We start from the raw sequence: 18,407 nt of genomic DNA, 5'->3' as shown, positions 1-18,407 counted from the left end.
ATTCATCGCCTTTAAACACTAAGTTCAATGGCTGTTAGACAAATGAAAGCCTGTCTTCAGAAACTCAACTCCTAACAATCACAGGTCAAAGCCACACTAGGGCACATGCTGTGAATGAGAAGACAAAATAATCTTGGAGGAAAGAACCTTGAAACAGGAGTGTTTCAATGTCATGGTTTAATACGATCCTTCCTAATGTGTCTCACTAATGATTTGGAATGATTCCTATGAGGAAAACTCAAACATCCAGCCTCTCTACCTAGTGTCATCCTATTTTTGTACGTCACCAAACAAGCCGACTGCAGATTTAAATCACACCCACTCACTTCTAAACACAACAGCAGACCAACCATAAGACATCATGACCGTTTTTGTGCACGGTCGAGCTTTTATTTACACTTTGTTGTCTGTGTGATACCCTAGCATGTGATCTGAGAGCATAATGGAAATGTTTTTATTTTCTTTTGTTTTACTTCCTGCTCTGGCAGCGTGCACTTCAATAGGTCGGACTGGACTACTGCAGCGTGTGATTCCAACAGCAGCCGCGCAGCCAAAGGGAGGCCCTTGTTTTGATTTGAAAAGCGTCGGTTGTTTCTTTAAGAGAGCTAGACAGAGGGGAGGACACACAGCGAGAGAAGGAATGAGATCATTCTTCGAGGCCTGGATGAATCAGCTTTTCTGTGAACACAAGCACAAACCAGTTCATTCCACAGCTCTCCAGCAAGTGAGCGTTTGGCTCCGAGATGTCCATTAAATAGGTGTCAGTCAGTGAAACTGAAACGAAACACTACGCCATTCTAGCTTTGATATATTTTACGACTGAGAATTACCTTTGCTTAATTCGATTTCTGAGTGTAATTAGATAAGAACTTAAGATGGGGTTTGCAAAAAGGTTCTGGTGCTGGTACAAGCATCATCCGGTCAGCTCCTGCCAACACTTCAGTTGACACATGACAGATGCTTTTCAGATGAAGTAAAATGTTGTTTTACAGAACAACTAAACAGATCAAAAGTTTTTTTAAATGGAAACATTATGCACTGCAAGTGATTGAACAGCTTTACAATTCAACCTCCAAAATTGGTCTGAAATGACCCTACAGTAACAGATCATATTTCTGAGAAGTGCAGCACATCATTTGATTGATACTCTATTGCAGCGAGAGAAAAAAAAATTTATATATATATATATATATATATCACACACATACACACTCAATCTATTCATAGATTCACACAAATGTTCATCAAGAAGCTCTAGAGGCTTAGTCATGCACAACAGAGCTGGCATCATTTTACTTGATACTCAGCAGATAAACCTGCTTTATCATGCACATGGCAGTGCATGAAACTAGAACAAATGAGACACCTAATGGTTAAAAATCTGAATTGCACCTATTCAAAAGATTACATGTTACTAGATTTACACAAATGTTGTCTTGCAGCTTTAAAATGTGCTGGAATATTTTAAACATTTGAGAGCTTTAAAGCATGAATTAACCCCCTATTAACCGGATAGATTATTAGACGCGAGTAGATGAAATGAAGTTATAATTGCTGCTAAGTATGAAAAAAAGGGATCAAGCAAAAATGACTGGAGGTGGAAAAGTTTATTTTTTTTTTTTAAAAACAGTTCAAAGTACATAGTTACATAGAGAGACATGTAAGACAGACAGACATCCCCAAAAATGGTGACTACAGGGCAACTGAGTATCTTTAAAAGGAAAAAAGGCCATTACTGAATACAAAAAAACGCAACCTAAATGTTTAACTAAAACCACAACTTGGTAATGAAATTAAAAACCAAGAAAAAAAAAAAAAAAAAAAAAAAAAAGATAGCCATGTATAAATATGGAATCATAAATAAAAAAGGACTTTAAAATTTTCCTCTATGTAAATTTGCGTTTGCTTGATGAATGAATGATCTCAGTAGGGTCTGTCTCTGCGTTCCTGGCGATGGTCCCTGATAAACAAAAAAGAAAACATTTTAAATACATTAAGCATCCCCCAGACTAAAGCATTTTACATTTGTCTTGTTATACTCACAGTAAAAGACGCTCACCTCATATCCATCTTGCCTGGGGGTCCCATGCCTCTCCTGCCCCCTCTGTCCATGGGAGGACCGCCCCTGCTACCTCCTCTGAATCCACCCCTGTCCATTCCACCACGGCCACCTCTGAAGCCACCACGATCTCCTCCCCAGCCTCCACGCATGCCCCCCGGACCACCACGATCCATTCCCCGGCCACCCCTCATTCCACCCCTGCCACGTTCACCGCCTGAAAACACAACATATGCTTGATTTCTGTTACACATCAACACAACTCTCAGTCACAGATGCTTATGGCTCATATGGCTCAGGGCTATGGGTCAGTACAGTACAGTACCCCTAATCCAGCTTGGGTTTCCACTGCCAACAGTGCCCTTTGCTTGACACATAATAGATGAGACTATGAATGACTTAATTGTATTTTTATATTGTACTTTGAAGTTTACTATCACTACTGAGATGCCAAAAGGATTACCACCCAAGTTTGAGACTGCTCTTTTTTTTTATTGTATATTTTCATCTGTAGAATTAAACTGCATTTAAACTGATTTGAGTTTTAAACAATTACATTCTCACCTGAAAAAACAAAACTACATTTCATGTAGCCATTATAGACCAGGGGCCTGTTTCATAAAACATTCACCAAATAAGTTGGGTTTATCTCTGTCTGTCGGTCAACTGATTTTGTTAGAAATGATTCCGATGAACTGAAATAAGCCTAGATTGTTAGGTAAACTTGTTTTATGAAACAGCCCCTGTCTGATGAGGGAAGGCGGTCAATTTATGTGTACCTGCAGGAGGGAAAGGAGGAGCTCCCAGGCCTTCAGGTTTTGGAGCTTTACATTGGTTACACTCAGTTCTCCAAGAGAAGTTCTGATTTCCACACCCACTGTATTTGAGATAAGTGATAGTGAGAAACAGAGGTCAACATTATTTTCATGCTTATTCAGCAGGCCTCATATATTGAAAAAACAGATGCCTCAATTCGCTTGCTGCAAACAGTTTGTTTCACTCACGGGTTGGGACATTCCCAGTCTCCAGCTCTTTTCTGCACATTGCCTCCCGGAGGTCCATTCCAACCCATTCCACCTCGAGGGCCTCCACGAGGGGGGAAACCGCCTCTCTCCCCTCCTCTTCCCATACCTGTTGGCACACAAAAAGCCACGGTTACAAGAGGAAAAAAACCACATGAAGGATTCCTGTTAGCTTGAGGATTTATCATACCTCCACGATCCATCCCAGGGCCACCTCTCATTGACATGCCTCCTCTCATCCCCCCCATCATGGGCTTCCGGCGAGCCATAGAGACCTTTAACCTCCGTCCCTGGAACTCCTTACCTGAGGAAGCAGGTTAATGTTTGAGAACATGTTCAAAAGCGAAAAAGAGATCGTGTGGAAGGGACAGAATAAAATGTTAAGCAATTAACACAGGAACCAACCATCAAAGTATTCAACAGCAGCTTTGGCAAAAGCAGGTTCTTCATAGGACAGAGTGGCATCTCCCTTTGGTTTGCCAGTGTCTTTATCTGTGTAGATGTTTATGGCTGGCTGATTCAGACGGCGATTTATCTATGAGAAACAAAGTCAAGATGGCTATGAAAAATGTAAACCGTCTAATCAGCTAAATTCTGATGATAAAGGCAGATGCTGTTATTTGGAATTAATCAGTCATGTAGCTCCTCACCCGTATTGCTCCACAGTGTTTGAAGAAGTCAGCCATCTCTGGTAGAGTGGCATTCTCAGTGAGGCCTGTGATGTAGATTGTGCTGTTCTCAGAGTCCTGCTCTCCTGGATGCCCTGGTGTTTGTGGGAGAATCAAATTTACCACCTTTCACCCAAGACGTATTTGCAATACATAAATGAACTACACCGTTAACCTGAACTAAGGTCCAAAAATGTTGTGTTCGATATTTTGAATGATGTCTCATGCTAGTCAAACAGCAATTACTACTGCAGTACTCAGTGAACATTAACAGAGGAGATCATTTACAGCACATACCCATGTCACGATCCATTCCACCCCTCATGCCTTCTGGGTTTCCATGGATCAAAGCAGAGAAAGACAAGAAACACTATTAGACAATGGTATAACATCTTAAAAACAATCCTGCCCATCTGCCAAGACAAAAAAAACAACCTGTGAGCAGTATTAAAAAAAACATTAAGATATGACCATTTTCATGATTACCCTTGACCACAATAGAGTCTCAGAATGAAATGGGAAAAGATGAATAAAAAAAAAAAAAAGACGCTTTTGTCAAAGGACACGTCTCAAGTTTTGAAGAAATCCAAATATAAACCATTAGGACACTCTTTTTTGGTCAAAAAAAGTGGCACACCAAATGAAATCTCTTAAGGACACATAGGCGTGAAAGGCCTCTACATTAAGTCGAGTGGACTAGCCAATGGAATACGCTTTAGGAACTTACCACCAGGCTTATTGAAGCCCCCTCTGTCTCCAGCGATGCTAAACATGAAGATATGAAGGCGATATTCCTTTTAGTCTCCAACCATAGGACTTGAGTAGGAAATGAACACAATATCTCCCTCTAACCTTGCAAATGCCCACGTGATTAATGTACAGAGTATTTTAGTAACTAACTGGGCTGCTTTGTGACTTCTATAACATGTTATATGATACTTAACAGTTTGGTTGCACAATGTAAAAAAGACATAGGACCAGAAATACATTTCCTTTTTGTGAACCTTTTTAAAAATGGGATGAATTGCCAAGTTAGCTTGTTGCCTCATGCTTTGGGCTGCAACCAGTATAAAATGAATAAGGCAAATTGTAAATACAGCAATCCTGTTAGTTGAAAAAAAATAAAATCCCTTTAGCTATTTCATATCCAAAAAAAAAAAAAAAACAGCATTGAACAAAAGTACACTCAAAAATATAGTACAACTGAAAAAATGTTTACAAAGGGTGACAGGTATATAAAAAGAAATCACATTTGCTGGTAAAGATTTAGCCAAATATTAGGTAAATAAACACTCAAGAAAATTTCCCATGGTTCTTTGAGTTGTCGCCTTTGAAATGGAAAAAGGTACTTAAAGAATAAGTACTGCTGTTCTTACATCGATCTCTGATACCTGCAGCGTATAAATGTGACAAAGAATGTTAAAACAAGACCTTTGAAATGAGAAAACAGTTCACAAATGCAAAAAAGTACATAATTTTTTTAAAAATTTAAATATCAAATGTTTAATATCATGCTCACCGTCCCTTGAAACAAGTTCAGTTGGACCAGAAATAACTTGATTTTCCTTTTTTGTTTGGAGTCAGTTGATACTTACTAGTTTATTGGGTTAACAAAAACCACCTACTAAGAAGTGTTTGAACAACTTTATGCATAAAAGAAAATTCTTACCTCTGGTTACCAAAGTATTTCATTGTATGCGTGACCATTAAACATTCAAGGTTACTCCAACCATTTCATTTAAAAAGGTTCAGTTTTTCCCCCTCGATGCTGAACCATCCCTACAGCTAACATTTACCATTCTGATACACGATAACTGAATACTTTCAATTCACAAAATCTCCATTCAAAATTTAAAACCCAATAAACAACTTAAACACCCATTGTGTGCCACTATGATAAGATATAGTTTAACTAATCATTTTTGCAAAGCTTGACGCACGTTTGCTAATTTTTCCATTTCCCCATTCAAACTCAGCAGTACAGACCCTCATACAGCTTTTGGAAAAAATTAAAAAATAAAATCCAAACGTTAACTTCTTAGGCAGCTTACTGCAACAAAAGAGATCGGTTTAATAATAGACCTCAACAACAAACAAAAAAATAAATAAACCCTCAAATCTTCAATACGCTGCCACACTTGAAATAACCTTGAGTAAAGACAAAGACCGGAAAGCAGAGAGCTTTGTGAGAACAAAAAATTAATTCCCCAGTCTTATAAGCAGCATTAAATGCCCCTCAAAATATTAATCGTAAAAATAATGTTTGCAATATGCAAGTCCATAAAACATTCCTGCACCAACACCTTTATGGTATCTTAGAAAACTCTACAACTCAAATAATGATTGGATTAACTACACAAGAAACTCCACTCTTAGACACATGTACATACAAACCCTGCGTGTGGTGAGTGATTCCGCTCAGTGAAATGAGCGAACGAGAGAGCAATAAACAGTTACATTATAGTTTAAACTTACCCCATGCCTCCGCGGCCCATACCCCCACGACCACGAGGACCTCCGCGATCGTAACCATCTCTGCCGGAATCCCCTGGGTATCCACCCCGCTGTGACCCTGGGTAGCCTCCGCTCACGCCACTCTGACTGTAACTGCCTACAAGACAGATCACGCACTAAGCATATGGTCTTAACCTGATAACTAACTGAAAAAGAAAACAGTACAAAAACACTATAAAACAGTGAAAGACTATAAGGGCTTACTATAAGGGCTTTGCTGGTTGTAATCATTTTGCGATGCACTCTGCTGGCCGTACTGAGGTTGTCCGTAAGAACTGTTGCCCTGAGGGGGATAGGCAGCAGGGGGTCCTTGCTGGTGCTGCTGAGGCGGCTGTCCTTGCCCATAGCTGCTCTGCTGCTGTTGCCCATAGCCTGGCTGCTGAGCCTGGTACCCACCTTGAGGCTGAGAATAAGCTCCAGCCTGGGAATAAGCACCTTGGTTGTAGGCCGGCTGGCCACTTGCACTATAGCTGCAATACAAATTATAAACTTTAGAAAAAGAGGTGTGCACACTGCTTAAAAGGATTTGAATAGTTAGATTTGCATAAATTTAAACGCTGCCCTTTTAAAAAAACGTTTCCACAAAAGATATGCACTACTGTTTTTAACATTGACAAACAAATGGTACATTAGGAAAAAACTGCCTCACACACATTCACTACAGAAAGCTGCAGGGGATTTGCATGGGAACTGCGCATTTCTAGTGGCTTTAACATTCTGGCGGCAGCATGAAGAAAGAACAGCATATGGAAATACTGTAGGAGGCTCCGTAACAGCATCCTGTTGATGTGATACTCTAGGAGATGGTCCAGTTACCTCTGAGGAGCGGAGGCAGCAGGTTGCTGGCTGTAGCCAGAATAAGCCGGCTGGGTGGAGTACCCGGGCTGGGAGCCATATGAGGCCTGGGCAGCAGGGGCTGCAGTGGAGTTGGTGTAGCTGCTGGCCCCGTAACTCTGTGCAGGCTGATTATAAGCTCCTGGCTGTGCTGTTCCATATGCAGCTGAGAGAGAATAATGATTTAACAATTATGGAGAATCATGTTATATGCACCACCGAATAAAAATGACCATGTCTACAAGAAAAGTGAAATGGTGCAATTTAAAAAGCTAAGATTTCCATGCCTAACAACTTAAAGACATGGGAAATACTAAAGTCAAAGTTCCCAGAGTGTGTCTTAAGTTTAGCACAAAATACCCCACGGATCATATCATTTTGAAAATGCCTATTTTGAGTGGATGCACAAACACTGATTTTGGTGACCATTTTTATTATAAATCAGCTGTTTGAACTCACATTCTGATGGCATGCATTTACTGCAGAGGAATCAATTTTGAGCACATAATGTAAAGACTTTTTTTTTTAAAACACTAAATCTGTTCAGGATAAACTCATCTACATCTTGGAGGGAATTAGGGTGAATAAACTTTTTAGGTGAAAAATTTCTAATCTGCAGCATCATACTCCAGTTACTATGACTAAAGCTGGGTTCACACAACACAAGTTTTAAAATCTTAACCGATTATAAAATCCGGTTGCAACATCCACACACTTGTTCTCCACTATCCAACAGAGCCGTTATAGCAGCTGTTTTGTGGTCTCGAATTGGTTATAGTGAAAGTACAGAAAATCATATAGCCATCAACCCGATTTAAATCGCGACAGATCGAGCTGCTCGAAAAGAGCTTTGCCTACAGACCTGGTGCTGCTGCTGCAGTCGTAGCTGCTTGTCCATATGATGATCCATACTGCTGCTGTGCATACGCTCCAGTAGAGGGCGTTGCCTGACTGTAGGTGGACTCGGGTGCAGCGGCGGGTTGAGCATATGAGCCATAGTCTTGCTGAGAATAACCCTGTTATAAAAGTACTGCTAAATTACACCACTGGATTCTCTTTAATACATATACACACACACACACACACACACACATATATATATATATACTCAATACTCAACCCCACTCAATTCATAGAATGTAACATGACTGACTTGAAGGGCAACAACCATTAAACTGCAGAACAGGCCTGTTAATTCTCCATGTTTCCAATCCACTAATATTTAGATTAATTAAACAAAAATGTGAATAAAATGAAAAGCACCCACTGCAATAATTCAATTACTAAGAACAATGAATGTGAAAAATTTTAATTGCCTTGTTGAAATACAAAAATATATGCTTTAAATAGGCAAGCAAATGAGCCTGGAAACTAATGGTTTTCTATGGAACACTATTTAATGTAAAACTTTATGTATGTAAAACATTGCACTTATATCATGGGTTCATCTGCTTTCCAGTGCAAAGAATGCATCAGCAAGTTGTATACTGAGTTTTTTTTTATACTAGTTTCTTGCTACTTAACGCAAAACCCTGGTCTTGCCCTCGAGGTGGGTGTTCCTGTAAGGTTGTGACATCACATGAAAACTAAATTATGGAACATATACACAGCATGTGTTCGGAAATTTCTGTGTACGCGAAATTTAGGCTTACCTGTGCAGTCTGTCCATAGCCCTGAGCAGGTGGGGTGGTGTATGAGCCATACCTAAGTAAAATATGTATGTTATGTTAGTTTTTTTCTTTTGATGAAAGAAAACCAACCATTGTGTTAAAGTATACAGCAACGGTAATGGAGGTGGACTTACGACTGCTGCGCACCAGCCTGGTTGTAGCTGCTATAATCTACAGAGAAGTAAATTGAAAAAGGTTAAAATTCTTAACATTTACAGCTACATGACATCGTAAAAAAAAAAAAAAAAGACACACACTGACTGTACATCTAGCGTTTTATTATAGTCCACGATGGGAGAAACATGCACGACTCGAGCAATCGCATCAATAGACAATGAAGCGCAGCCCATGCTGAATTCCAGATATCCAGCTGGAACTAAGCTTATATCGATAAGAGTGATCTAGTAATTTAAACTACTAAAGCATTCATAAGAAAAAGGGATGCCTGATATTGATCGCTTCGATTTTAGTTCAGCAAACGCGAAAAAAAAATTGAAGAGGACAGTCCATTTGAACGTTTGCGATTTTTTTAAACTAACTCTAAAACTGGCGATAAACAAACATATCAAAAACACACTTGCAAGTAATATAATCGTGCAATATCACCACCGAACATTGCGTTCGTCGTGGTGGTGGCTGCGCTCTTTATCCCGCTGTTTTTAAACCACGCCTGCTAGCCACTGTTTACTTGTTGAAACAACAAGCGCTGGATTTAGGATTCATTTAGAATTTATTTCAAAGAACAAAACGGATTATACCAAGTTATTTTAAATTTGTGTGCTGAATTTATGCTCCTATTGTACTATAAACACATTTTAAAAACGATCGGGCCGAGCTAACGATCCGTTAGCTTTAAACAACCACCTTGACCTAAAAACACAAACCATAGGCCGCGTGCTCGAAGACTGTCGGATATGCAAAAACTCACAAATTCTCACCATTATTTAATGCTTACGTCAACTGTGACCATTTCTACATTTGCAAAGTACTAAAATTCGAAAAGTTATACGACAAAAACCGAAGAAAAAAAACTCACTTGAGACTGACGCCATCTTTCCGTTGGAGAACGTACGCGATGTGAACGACTGTGCATGCGCGACTAGTGCGCGTGCGTGAAGTCAATGTGGAACATACCAACACATCGTGTGTAGAGGGGGCGGGTGTAAATATGTTTGTAATTATTAACGTGTTATTTCCATGATTATCTATACAGCTTAGTCGGTAAATTACTAACCTCTGAAAAACTGTTAGATATAGTTTAACAAATCTATAAATATGCGTATTAAAATTACGTTTTACTTAACACATTCGGATATTCACCCAATGCGCTTGCCCGTAAGAGGAAGTTATTTGCTGTCAAAATAAAAGGGTTTGCAAATGACATTGGTTATTGGTCTAGCTTGGTCTTAGCTTACTTTATTATTATTATTTAGTTGTTAATGTAAATTGGATATTTGTGCACTTTGCAGTAAGTACTCTCATCGTTTTATATCTGTTAAAACAGACCTCAATAGGCCAGCGTCGTAAACTGAAATAAAGTGAAACTGGAAACATGAATACAAACATGGTATTCCTGCCTATCTAGATATATATTGTAATGATAACAACCGATAGGTAATGCGTTTTTCGTTTTACAATGCTCGATCATCTCTTTTCGTCATGGATGTGGTTTGGATCAAACCGTCCAGGTTATTGTAGTGGAACATTATTAATATTCATATTAATTTTGTTGACTTGGCTCTGTGGTATTCACGCCAGCCTAAGTTTAGGACCAGGCGGGGATTTCCCTGGATTTTATGGTAAGTAATGCACGAATGTACAGGGCTATGATTCTAGATTTTAAACATTCAGTTCCTGATGTTCTTTGTGTATTGTAGATTTCATCTTCTATGCCTTCAGTAATGAGGAGTTGACTTCATTTCTCCACAACATCACACTGCTCCTGTGGCTCGGGCCCTGTCAGGAGAGAAGATGGGGCACTGTTGTTTTCCTTGCCCTCTCCTTTATCTCCACTGTGCTCCTTCCTCCTATTTATGCCCTCTTTCTCTTTGTTACCGGGGATGAAGCCAGCAGGGTCAGCGGTTACTCAGCCACGCACCTTGCTCTGCTCACAGCTCAGTGTCGGCAGGTGAAGCAGAGGAGAGTTTTGCGCTTTGTTCCTGTCTGGTCCTTGCCGTGGCTCCTCTTGATCCTCGACCTCTTCCTGCTTCCCAGTGCCCCTGGCCTGCTGCACTTCTATGCCATTTGCCTGGGACTCAACTGTATCCTTTCTCAACCTTTTGACCCCTAAGACTCCCTTAAGTCCAAAACAATATTCAAAGACCCCGCATATATGCTATTTTCTATATACTTCTGCCGGAATTAAAACAAATATTATGAAGAATGTCGATTACCAAACAGTTCTGAATCCCACCAAATTGTATTTTTTGTCTATACAATGTAAGCAGAGTTATTTTTTCCACTGCTTTCTACTGATATCCATTTTGCGGTATAAATCAGTCTTTTTATAAACTCTTTATTAAACGAATAAAGCCCTTAATATATTATACAGACAATAATGAGTTTATTGAAATACTGGAGCAGATAGAGAAACTGGGTGCTTGTGCCTGCTTGCCAAAATGGGCTTACATCCCCATTACCTCTCATCCACACCTGCCTGTTTACCACAACACCTCAATAAGGTTACTGTGAATTTTATGCTAATAATTATTTCTTTATAATAATACCACATTTAACTAGACCCAGCTTTATTATTGTTCTGTAATAGACCAGAGCCATCAGCTAGCAGATCGCAGTTGGAAGATCATTCGGCGTGGCAGCATTCTGTGTCTGAGTGGCATCAGGAGCCTTTGATGAGAACTGATTCCCAGCTGTTAGAGGAGGAGATGCTCAGAGCAGGGATACTAGCTTCACTCCACGACGCACCCGACGGTGCTGCGGACAAAGTGGAATTACCCAAGTCCTCAGTGTCCTCTATACGGTTAGTGCATACTGTACACGAGTGCTTCTTTAACGGCGATCTCTTAAATGCTGTGCATCTATCTGAACAACTACACTTTCAGGTTGCAGCAGCTAGAGAAGATGGGCTTCCCCACAGAGAAAGCTGTTGTGGCTCTGGCAGCTACTGGGCAGCTGGACGGAGCAATCTCTCTGCTTATTGATGATCAGATTGGGGAGGAGGCTGTGGTCATCTCAAAAGGAAAGAAGTCATCACTGGCATCATAGCTCAGGGATACCGCTTCAAATTGAAGCTGTACTATAGGATTGCCCTAGTATCGTTCCATTACTTAAGCAACAGTTCAACCAAAAAATGAAAATCTGCTGAAAATTCACTCGCTCTCAGGCTATCCAAAGTTAAGATTCTCATTCCGACGGCACCCATTCAGTGCATTACTGAGCTGGTGACATAACGCTACATTTTCCCCAGCCTGTTCTGAAGAAATAATTCATATTAGATATCTTAAGGGTGAGTACACTTTAAGCAAATGTACATTTTTTGGCGAACTATTACCTTAAGCAATGGCGAACTGTTACTGCGTGTTTACTACTTCACGACTTGTGGATGTGCATCAAACAATCCAGTGGATTATGGGTGGGGTGGAAAATTAATATATTTATATTATGGTGTTGGCAGCTTTTATGATGAAGGTTTAAAGAATTGAAAAAACGCTCCGAACAGCAACCAAACTGTCCTAATGTACGAGACGGGTCCGTTCCAAGACACTTCTCCACGGACATGCTATCACTAAATCCACATTAGCTTGGCTACAGAATCTTCATTAAAACATCACAAATGAAACGTTCAGGTAGCAAGAGTATTGATAAAAACATGGATGGTCTTAAAAATAGAAACACACAACAAAGTTTATTTCGTTTTAACACCAATTGGTAAGACCGCACACTGGCAAGACAAATTCACACGAGGCTAGAAATGGAAAAAATACAGGCAACGTTACATGAATTGCTATACAGAGTAGAGAAAACATCAATTTCTAATAGTCATCTATAAATAATTAATACAACAATATTTATATAGGAATACAAAGACATGGAAAGGTATCGAGGAAGGAAACCAGTCCTATGCATGTGCATGTAACTGTGATGGAAAGACATGCATGAAACACAAAAAACAGAATTCAAGTTATATGAGTAGTTTTCCCGCTTCCCCTTGTGCTCCAGTTGGATTTTGTGTGGGTTATGGGTTTAGCTCCTCTAGCTCGTACAGTTGCACATTTTTATCTTATTTATTTTACGGTTACTTAATAATTGTTGTCCTGAGCTAGAGGAGAATACAAAAATTGGATTTGGAACCACTTGAAATCATTTCCGAAGGCATGTTTGAACAAGATATTTTAAAAACACATTTTCACTAATTCAAATTTAGTTACAGCTGTTTGAACAAAGAGAGGAAACCCAATCCCAAAGCCTATTACCGCAGAACTGTCTATTAAAATTAATACATGTTTATGTCCTTCAGTTGTCTTTCTCTTTAAAAAATAAACAAAAAACAAGGTGATTCTCTATCTACATAGTGCATTTAATCCAAGGAACGGAATATGAAATCAGTTTTTATCATTGAGGAAAGTGTGGCGTTTGGCTGAATAGCAGAATTGTTATGTGCATTTCGTCATACAGTACATTTGCTGAAGTTGTGAGCTCCTAACAGCAGCTGGAAAGACTAATAATATGTTTTGATGCTCTCTTAAAAAAAAAACGTTCTTCATCTCCATGACATTTTGTACCCTTTTTTGCCCGCAGTTTTGTTAAACAATTATACAAGCACCAATGCATCGTATTTTAAATCCATGTTTTTTCTTTTTCACGTGAAACGAGTTGATGAATTTATTCGGTTATGTCATAAGAGTGACACAACATAATGGCAAACCACATTCATTTGCCAGAGGAGAGGTGCTAGGAACCTGCGAGTGCCATTAGAGGTGGTTAATTAATACAGCACCATTTGGTCTTCCCTGAGGTGTCTCCTCCTTCGTGACTAACTGGAATATTCCAAAGCGGTCGGATCTGTAGGATGTGTGTGTGTGTGTGTGTGTGTGTGTGTGTGTATCTCAGGAGACTCGCGTAGTTGTTTCCAGTTCGGCTGATTTATTGATGGTCAGATTGAGATGGAAATGATGGCTTCGCTCTTTGGAATATGCAGACTACTTCCCTCGAACCTTGGTCTCAGCAGTGATTAAAGGAGAATTGACTCGGAAAGATGACATTCTTGCCCTCTTAATCCGGTAGACATCTGGGGACGGTGTGCCAAAGAGGCCATCTCCTGACCCTAGATCTGGTTCTGTTGAAGGAAGAGAGAGTTAAGGCTGCTAAGTGCTAATCTGTTACTCTAAATACTTTGTAAGTCCTTTCATTAAGGAGATATGGCATATGGAGATATAATGGAGATCACGTTATCTCATACTGAGATGGAGAAGGGTGGTAACAGAGCCCCAGACTGACTAAAACTGTTGCAAGAAATACATTTAAAAAGTAGGAACTATTAGCGATGGCCATGAAAGAGCATAAAGAGTTACATTGATGTGAGCATGGATGCCCAAAACGTGAACATTATTCTTCAGAGGTTTGAATTTTATTTATTTATGTTTGGAATATGGATTGAAATTGTATTGTTTAATGTTCATATTCAAATAATTAGAGATTATTGTAATAATAGATGCAGTTTTGTTGTGTAAACTAATAAATGATGTTTTTTGCTGATTATTGTGTAACTGTAATGTCCATCTGTGAAGCTGAATCAATGATAAAGAAAACCTTGATGAAAACTAAATATGCATCGGTAATATAATTTTTAAAACAAACTGTTATTATTAATATTAGGTCTATTTAAAATCAATGGTATTTACACTTTACGTAAATTAAATATATCATTGGTTATTCTTTAGCACAGTACAGTCCATTCATAAGCATAGATCAGTTGTTAGAGAAAGATTGCATGGGACTGTAAGACAATCAATGTTTCATTTTTCTCTAAACAGGAAAAAATATTCTCACAAAATGCATGGATATACGGCACTGATATAATCTTGATCACTAGAACTCAGTGGTTTATACAACATCTGAGCAAGTGTCTTAATCAAGCAATTTTGTAATTGAACAAATAAGAATTAAATTGGCTCCTAAGTGCTGTCTTTTAATAGCCAATTTCAACCTAGTCATTTCAGTTTGGAGCCCTGGGGTATGGCTGTGTTTTGGTGGGTAATGATGGAAAGAATTGGGTAAAATCTTTACTCGTAAGTCAATGGATGTTGGTTCAGACTGATGAATTACTGCGGTTCCCATCACCACACTGCATGCTGGACAAAGGCACTGAAACCAGGTTTCTGCAGCAGCTTTATCTCCATAGTAAATGCAGTCTACTGTAAGTCACTATGGATGGGAAAGCATCTACTAAATACCGAGTGTTTGCATAGCAACTTTTTGAGAGGTAGACACTGGTTAACACTGCCGGAGTCTGCCCTGGATGGATTCTTTTTTTGAATTCATATAATCCTTCCTGCGTGCTGATCTTCTAACTGGCCAGGAGATGGCAGTAGATTGACTCTAGACGAGTGGAGGCGGGCATTACCTGGCCAGATGATCGCCTCCAGCAGCTGCACCCTGCGAGCCAGCAGCTCTAAGTCAGCCTGCAACTCTTGGAACTTCTTCAAATTAAAGTCCTATCAAAGATCAAGAGTTTTTGACAAGCATGGTGGGGGGTTGGGCTTGTGGATGGCAGGTTGAGTACTTGGCCCCTGTCCTCCACCACACTTTGCTCTTCGCTGGCTTTCCAAAGGTAAAAGATGCACTCAAACACCTCTGACCCCTGGTCCTAAGTCCTTTAAAATGGACCTAAATCTACTTCTGGCCTCCTACTCACCATGGATACCGATCATAGTCTCGAGGATTAAAACCCTCTCGGCTAAGATCTTCAGGGCCTCGCGGATTTGGTGTATCCCATCCCCCTGTGGAGATAGATACAGCCGTCAAGGTGTTGGGCACAAGCCAAACAAAAGCGCTCGCCAAGATGCATAGTCATTCTGTTAATCAATTACATTAATCTCAATCCATTACCGTAGTTAGCAGGTTAAGTTCTCAGCTCCATTCACTACAGAACTCCAGTTAACTACACATCAGATTTAGCTCTGCCTGTCTTTTCTCATTCTTTTCTTCTGTGGCCATGCCGGAAGTCTGTACTACAGAGCATGCATTTTTTTTCTGAGGCCAGGCCAAAGGCTCCTTAGAGCAAATCAAGACCAAATGTTCAATCACTTTAGATTTAAACATGCATTTAACATTCCCAGTACACTATGTTATAACTATGTTACTGAAAGGCCAAGAGGTGAGCAGCTTCCTTCAAACTAAAGAAATGTTACAGTCACCCGGGCAATACTTAGTTGACTATACATACGCTTCTTTAGTCTTCAGTCTGCTCATCTCATGGTAAAACATGCTCTTACACCAAAGCCACCATAATTAGCTCAAATTGAAGACATGTCTATCAAATACTGGTGTCCAATCATTTTCATATGATACATATTAAATGCCTGATGAATTCTGACCATATTTAGAAAAATCTATATATGCTGGTACGTTATGTTTTGAAGCATGGCAGCTGGTTATAAGCTAGTTATGAGCTGGTTTAAGTTGGTCACTTGTTTCTTTTCAGGACCAGCTCGCGACCAACTAAGCACAGGCTGAAACCAGCTCAAACTATCTGCCATTTTTTCAACAGGGATCTTAAATTCATGGAATTTTAGTTGGGTATCAATAAAGATTTGCCGTTTCAGTTCAAATCTGATTCTCAAACTGGTTTTTGAGATATCTGATACATTTTTGATTCACTAAAAGTAATGAGTACATAAGTTATTTAGTTCTTTAATCTTAACACAAATGATATATTTTGGCTGGCTGTTTTGGTCACCATTGACTTCCGATATTAGGAACAAAAGTCAATGGTGACCCAAAGCAGCCAGCCAAAATATCTCTCTTTGTGTTCAGCAGAACGAAGAGGTTCATGAAGGTTTGGAACTACTTGAGGTCGAGTAAATGATGACTGATTCTTCATTTTTGGGTTTTCATTACTAAAATATTAATAGAAAAATCTATATTTTTACCCAGCCCTACAAATATTTAGTATATGTGGACAAGCAAAAAACTATTTAAAATACTTTGTTATGTGGCTTTGGTAGGCATTTCTTACACAGTGTAAAGAAACTGGTCACATAACATACATTCTACACAACAGTCCCAAGCTCAAGCACACGTTAGAAAAACAGCATTATTGATGAACTCAGGAAAGAGTTATGTATGTAAGGCTTATGTAAAAGTTAGTGCCTGTGAGAGCAGGAGGTAGTTCGTCTAGCCAAATAAAACAGCAAACAATATATAATATCATTTCTTCCAAAAAATACCATATTCATTAAGAGATGTGAGTATGGCTATGGTCCAGCATCTTTCTCCACGGTATTATATGAGCACTTGGCCTCACGTTGATAAATGTGAAGACATTAATCTTCAAATAATTGTATGGTCTTTATACATGTTATATATACATCTCTAAGGAGTCTACATGCAGCAGAGAATCTACACCTATAGGATTTAATGAAATTATCTGTCTTATGATTAATAACACAAATCCTCTGGGTTCTGCAGGCCATGTGGAAAACCATACATCAATTTTCTGTGAACTAAGAGGCTTTTCGAGCCTTTCACAATAGATAGCCTATGATAACGTAATGCAATTAAACAGAACATTCGTTTGACTAGTAATCGCTCAGTGCTACGAAACTCAAAATCGAAAGGTTAGATGTAAGTTGAGGAGGCAAAAGGAAGATCACAAGCAGCACAATGAGATGGGATCATGCAGCAATGCACTGTGGGACACTGAGGGATAGCTGTATCCATCCACAAGCTGTATCCATCCACACCAAATCCCTGCAAATGCTAAAATGTAGCATATACACAACACACACCTCACGACGTATGTTTGCTCTTATTTCTGCCCCACTGCGGTTTTGACCCAGAGGTTTGGTTGCCGGACAACCCAGATTAATCAATTTACAATGGTGTGCGCACAAAGGTTATATCAATAATACAATGTTTCTTCTTTGTCGTAACAGCACGACAAAGCAAAGATTTAACTTCCCTGTGTGTTGGGTATATGCCAGAGTTGGTAGCTAAGAGACTGGTGGCTGTGAAAGGCAGCCATGGAGACAGTAACGAAAAGGAATCAGCTTTAGAGGACAGGGGAAACACTCAGAGACAGCCCCAACCACCAACCAATCAAAATAACAACAACATTAACATCACTGCACATTCTGAGTAGATTATGCCCTTGTGTGCTAACATGAGACTGGTTCAAAAACCCCTTTTGACAGCAAGAAGCCAAAAACCGGTCTCAGATCAGCCATAAAGAGCAACCTCTTGTTCAAAAACATATGGAAACAATACCAGTGCATAAAAAACCAAGACATATAATGTGCTAACAGTGAGTACTGTAAGTAAGCAATGAACAGCGTTTGTGGAGCAAATCCTTTCAGTGGAGATTTCATTCGTTCATTTGGCTTTATTTTTCAAAAATATAGAAAAAAAACTAAGAAAATCAGTCTGCATCAATTTATCGAGATGAAAACTCCACTGATTG

The 18,407-nt window shown here is 39.4% G+C and overlaps 3 protein-coding genes across 7 annotated transcripts in view; 1 reads left to right on the top strand and 2 right to left on the bottom strand.

Annotated features, from left to right (window-relative positions):
- Positions 1–1,588: 1,588 nt before the first annotated feature.
- Positions 1,589–9,907, bottom strand: ewsr1b (EWS RNA-binding protein 1b). Its single transcript, XM_043239678.1, has 16 exons — positions 9,804–9,907; positions 8,902–8,938; positions 8,750–8,801; positions 7,960–8,113; positions 7,080–7,263; positions 6,468–6,733; positions 6,225–6,360; positions 4,477–4,514; positions 4,047–4,079; positions 3,732–3,844; positions 3,487–3,616; positions 3,272–3,385; positions 3,064–3,190; positions 2,839–2,936; positions 2,060–2,276; positions 1,589–1,960 (listed from the first exon to the last, which is right to left on the bottom strand). The coding sequence occupies exons 1-16, from the start codon at positions 9,817–9,819 to the stop codon at positions 1,924–1,926; spliced, it is 1,752 nt and encodes a 583-aa protein (XP_043095613.1). The 5' UTR covers positions 9,820–9,907; the 3' UTR covers positions 1,589–1,923.
- Positions 9,908–9,938: 31 nt separating this feature from the next.
- On the top strand, positions 9,939–12,459 carry rhbdd3 (rhomboid domain containing 3). The gene is made up of 5 exons (XM_043239685.1): positions 9,939–10,566; positions 10,645–11,028; positions 11,319–11,448; positions 11,535–11,747; positions 11,830–12,459. The coding sequence occupies exons 1-5, from the start codon at positions 10,404–10,406 to the stop codon at positions 11,990–11,992; spliced, it is 1,053 nt and encodes a 350-aa protein (XP_043095620.1). The 5' UTR covers positions 9,939–10,403; the 3' UTR covers positions 11,993–12,459.
- Positions 12,460–12,613: 154 nt separating this feature from the next.
- emid1 (EMI domain containing 1) overlaps positions 12,614–18,407 on the bottom strand; it is a 55,893-nt gene continuing 50,099 nt past the window's right edge. For 2 of the 5 annotated variants that reach the window (XM_043239679.1, XM_043239681.1), the window contains 2 exons: positions 15,642–15,726; positions 12,614–14,063 (listed from right to left, as the gene is read on the bottom strand). In XM_043239679.1, coding sequence (XP_043095614.1) covers positions 13,927–14,063; positions 15,642–15,726 — 222 coding nt within the window. In that variant the 3' untranslated portion in view covers positions 12,614–13,926. Of the gene's footprint in view, positions 14,064–15,350; positions 15,442–15,641; positions 15,727–18,407 lie in introns of all 5 variants that reach the window. The other 3 variants (XM_043239682.1, XM_043239684.1, XM_043239680.1) reach the window with 2 other exon arrangements.

This window comes from Puntigrus tetrazona, chromosome 5 (assembly GCF_018831695.1).
Source record: "Puntigrus tetrazona isolate hp1 chromosome 5, ASM1883169v1, whole genome shotgun sequence".
NCBI classification, from domain to species: Eukaryota; Metazoa; Chordata; class Actinopteri; order Cypriniformes; family Cyprinidae; genus Puntigrus; species Puntigrus tetrazona.
Note: the sequence above shows the minus strand (reverse complement) of the source record. Positions and strands in the feature narration are given on the sequence as shown.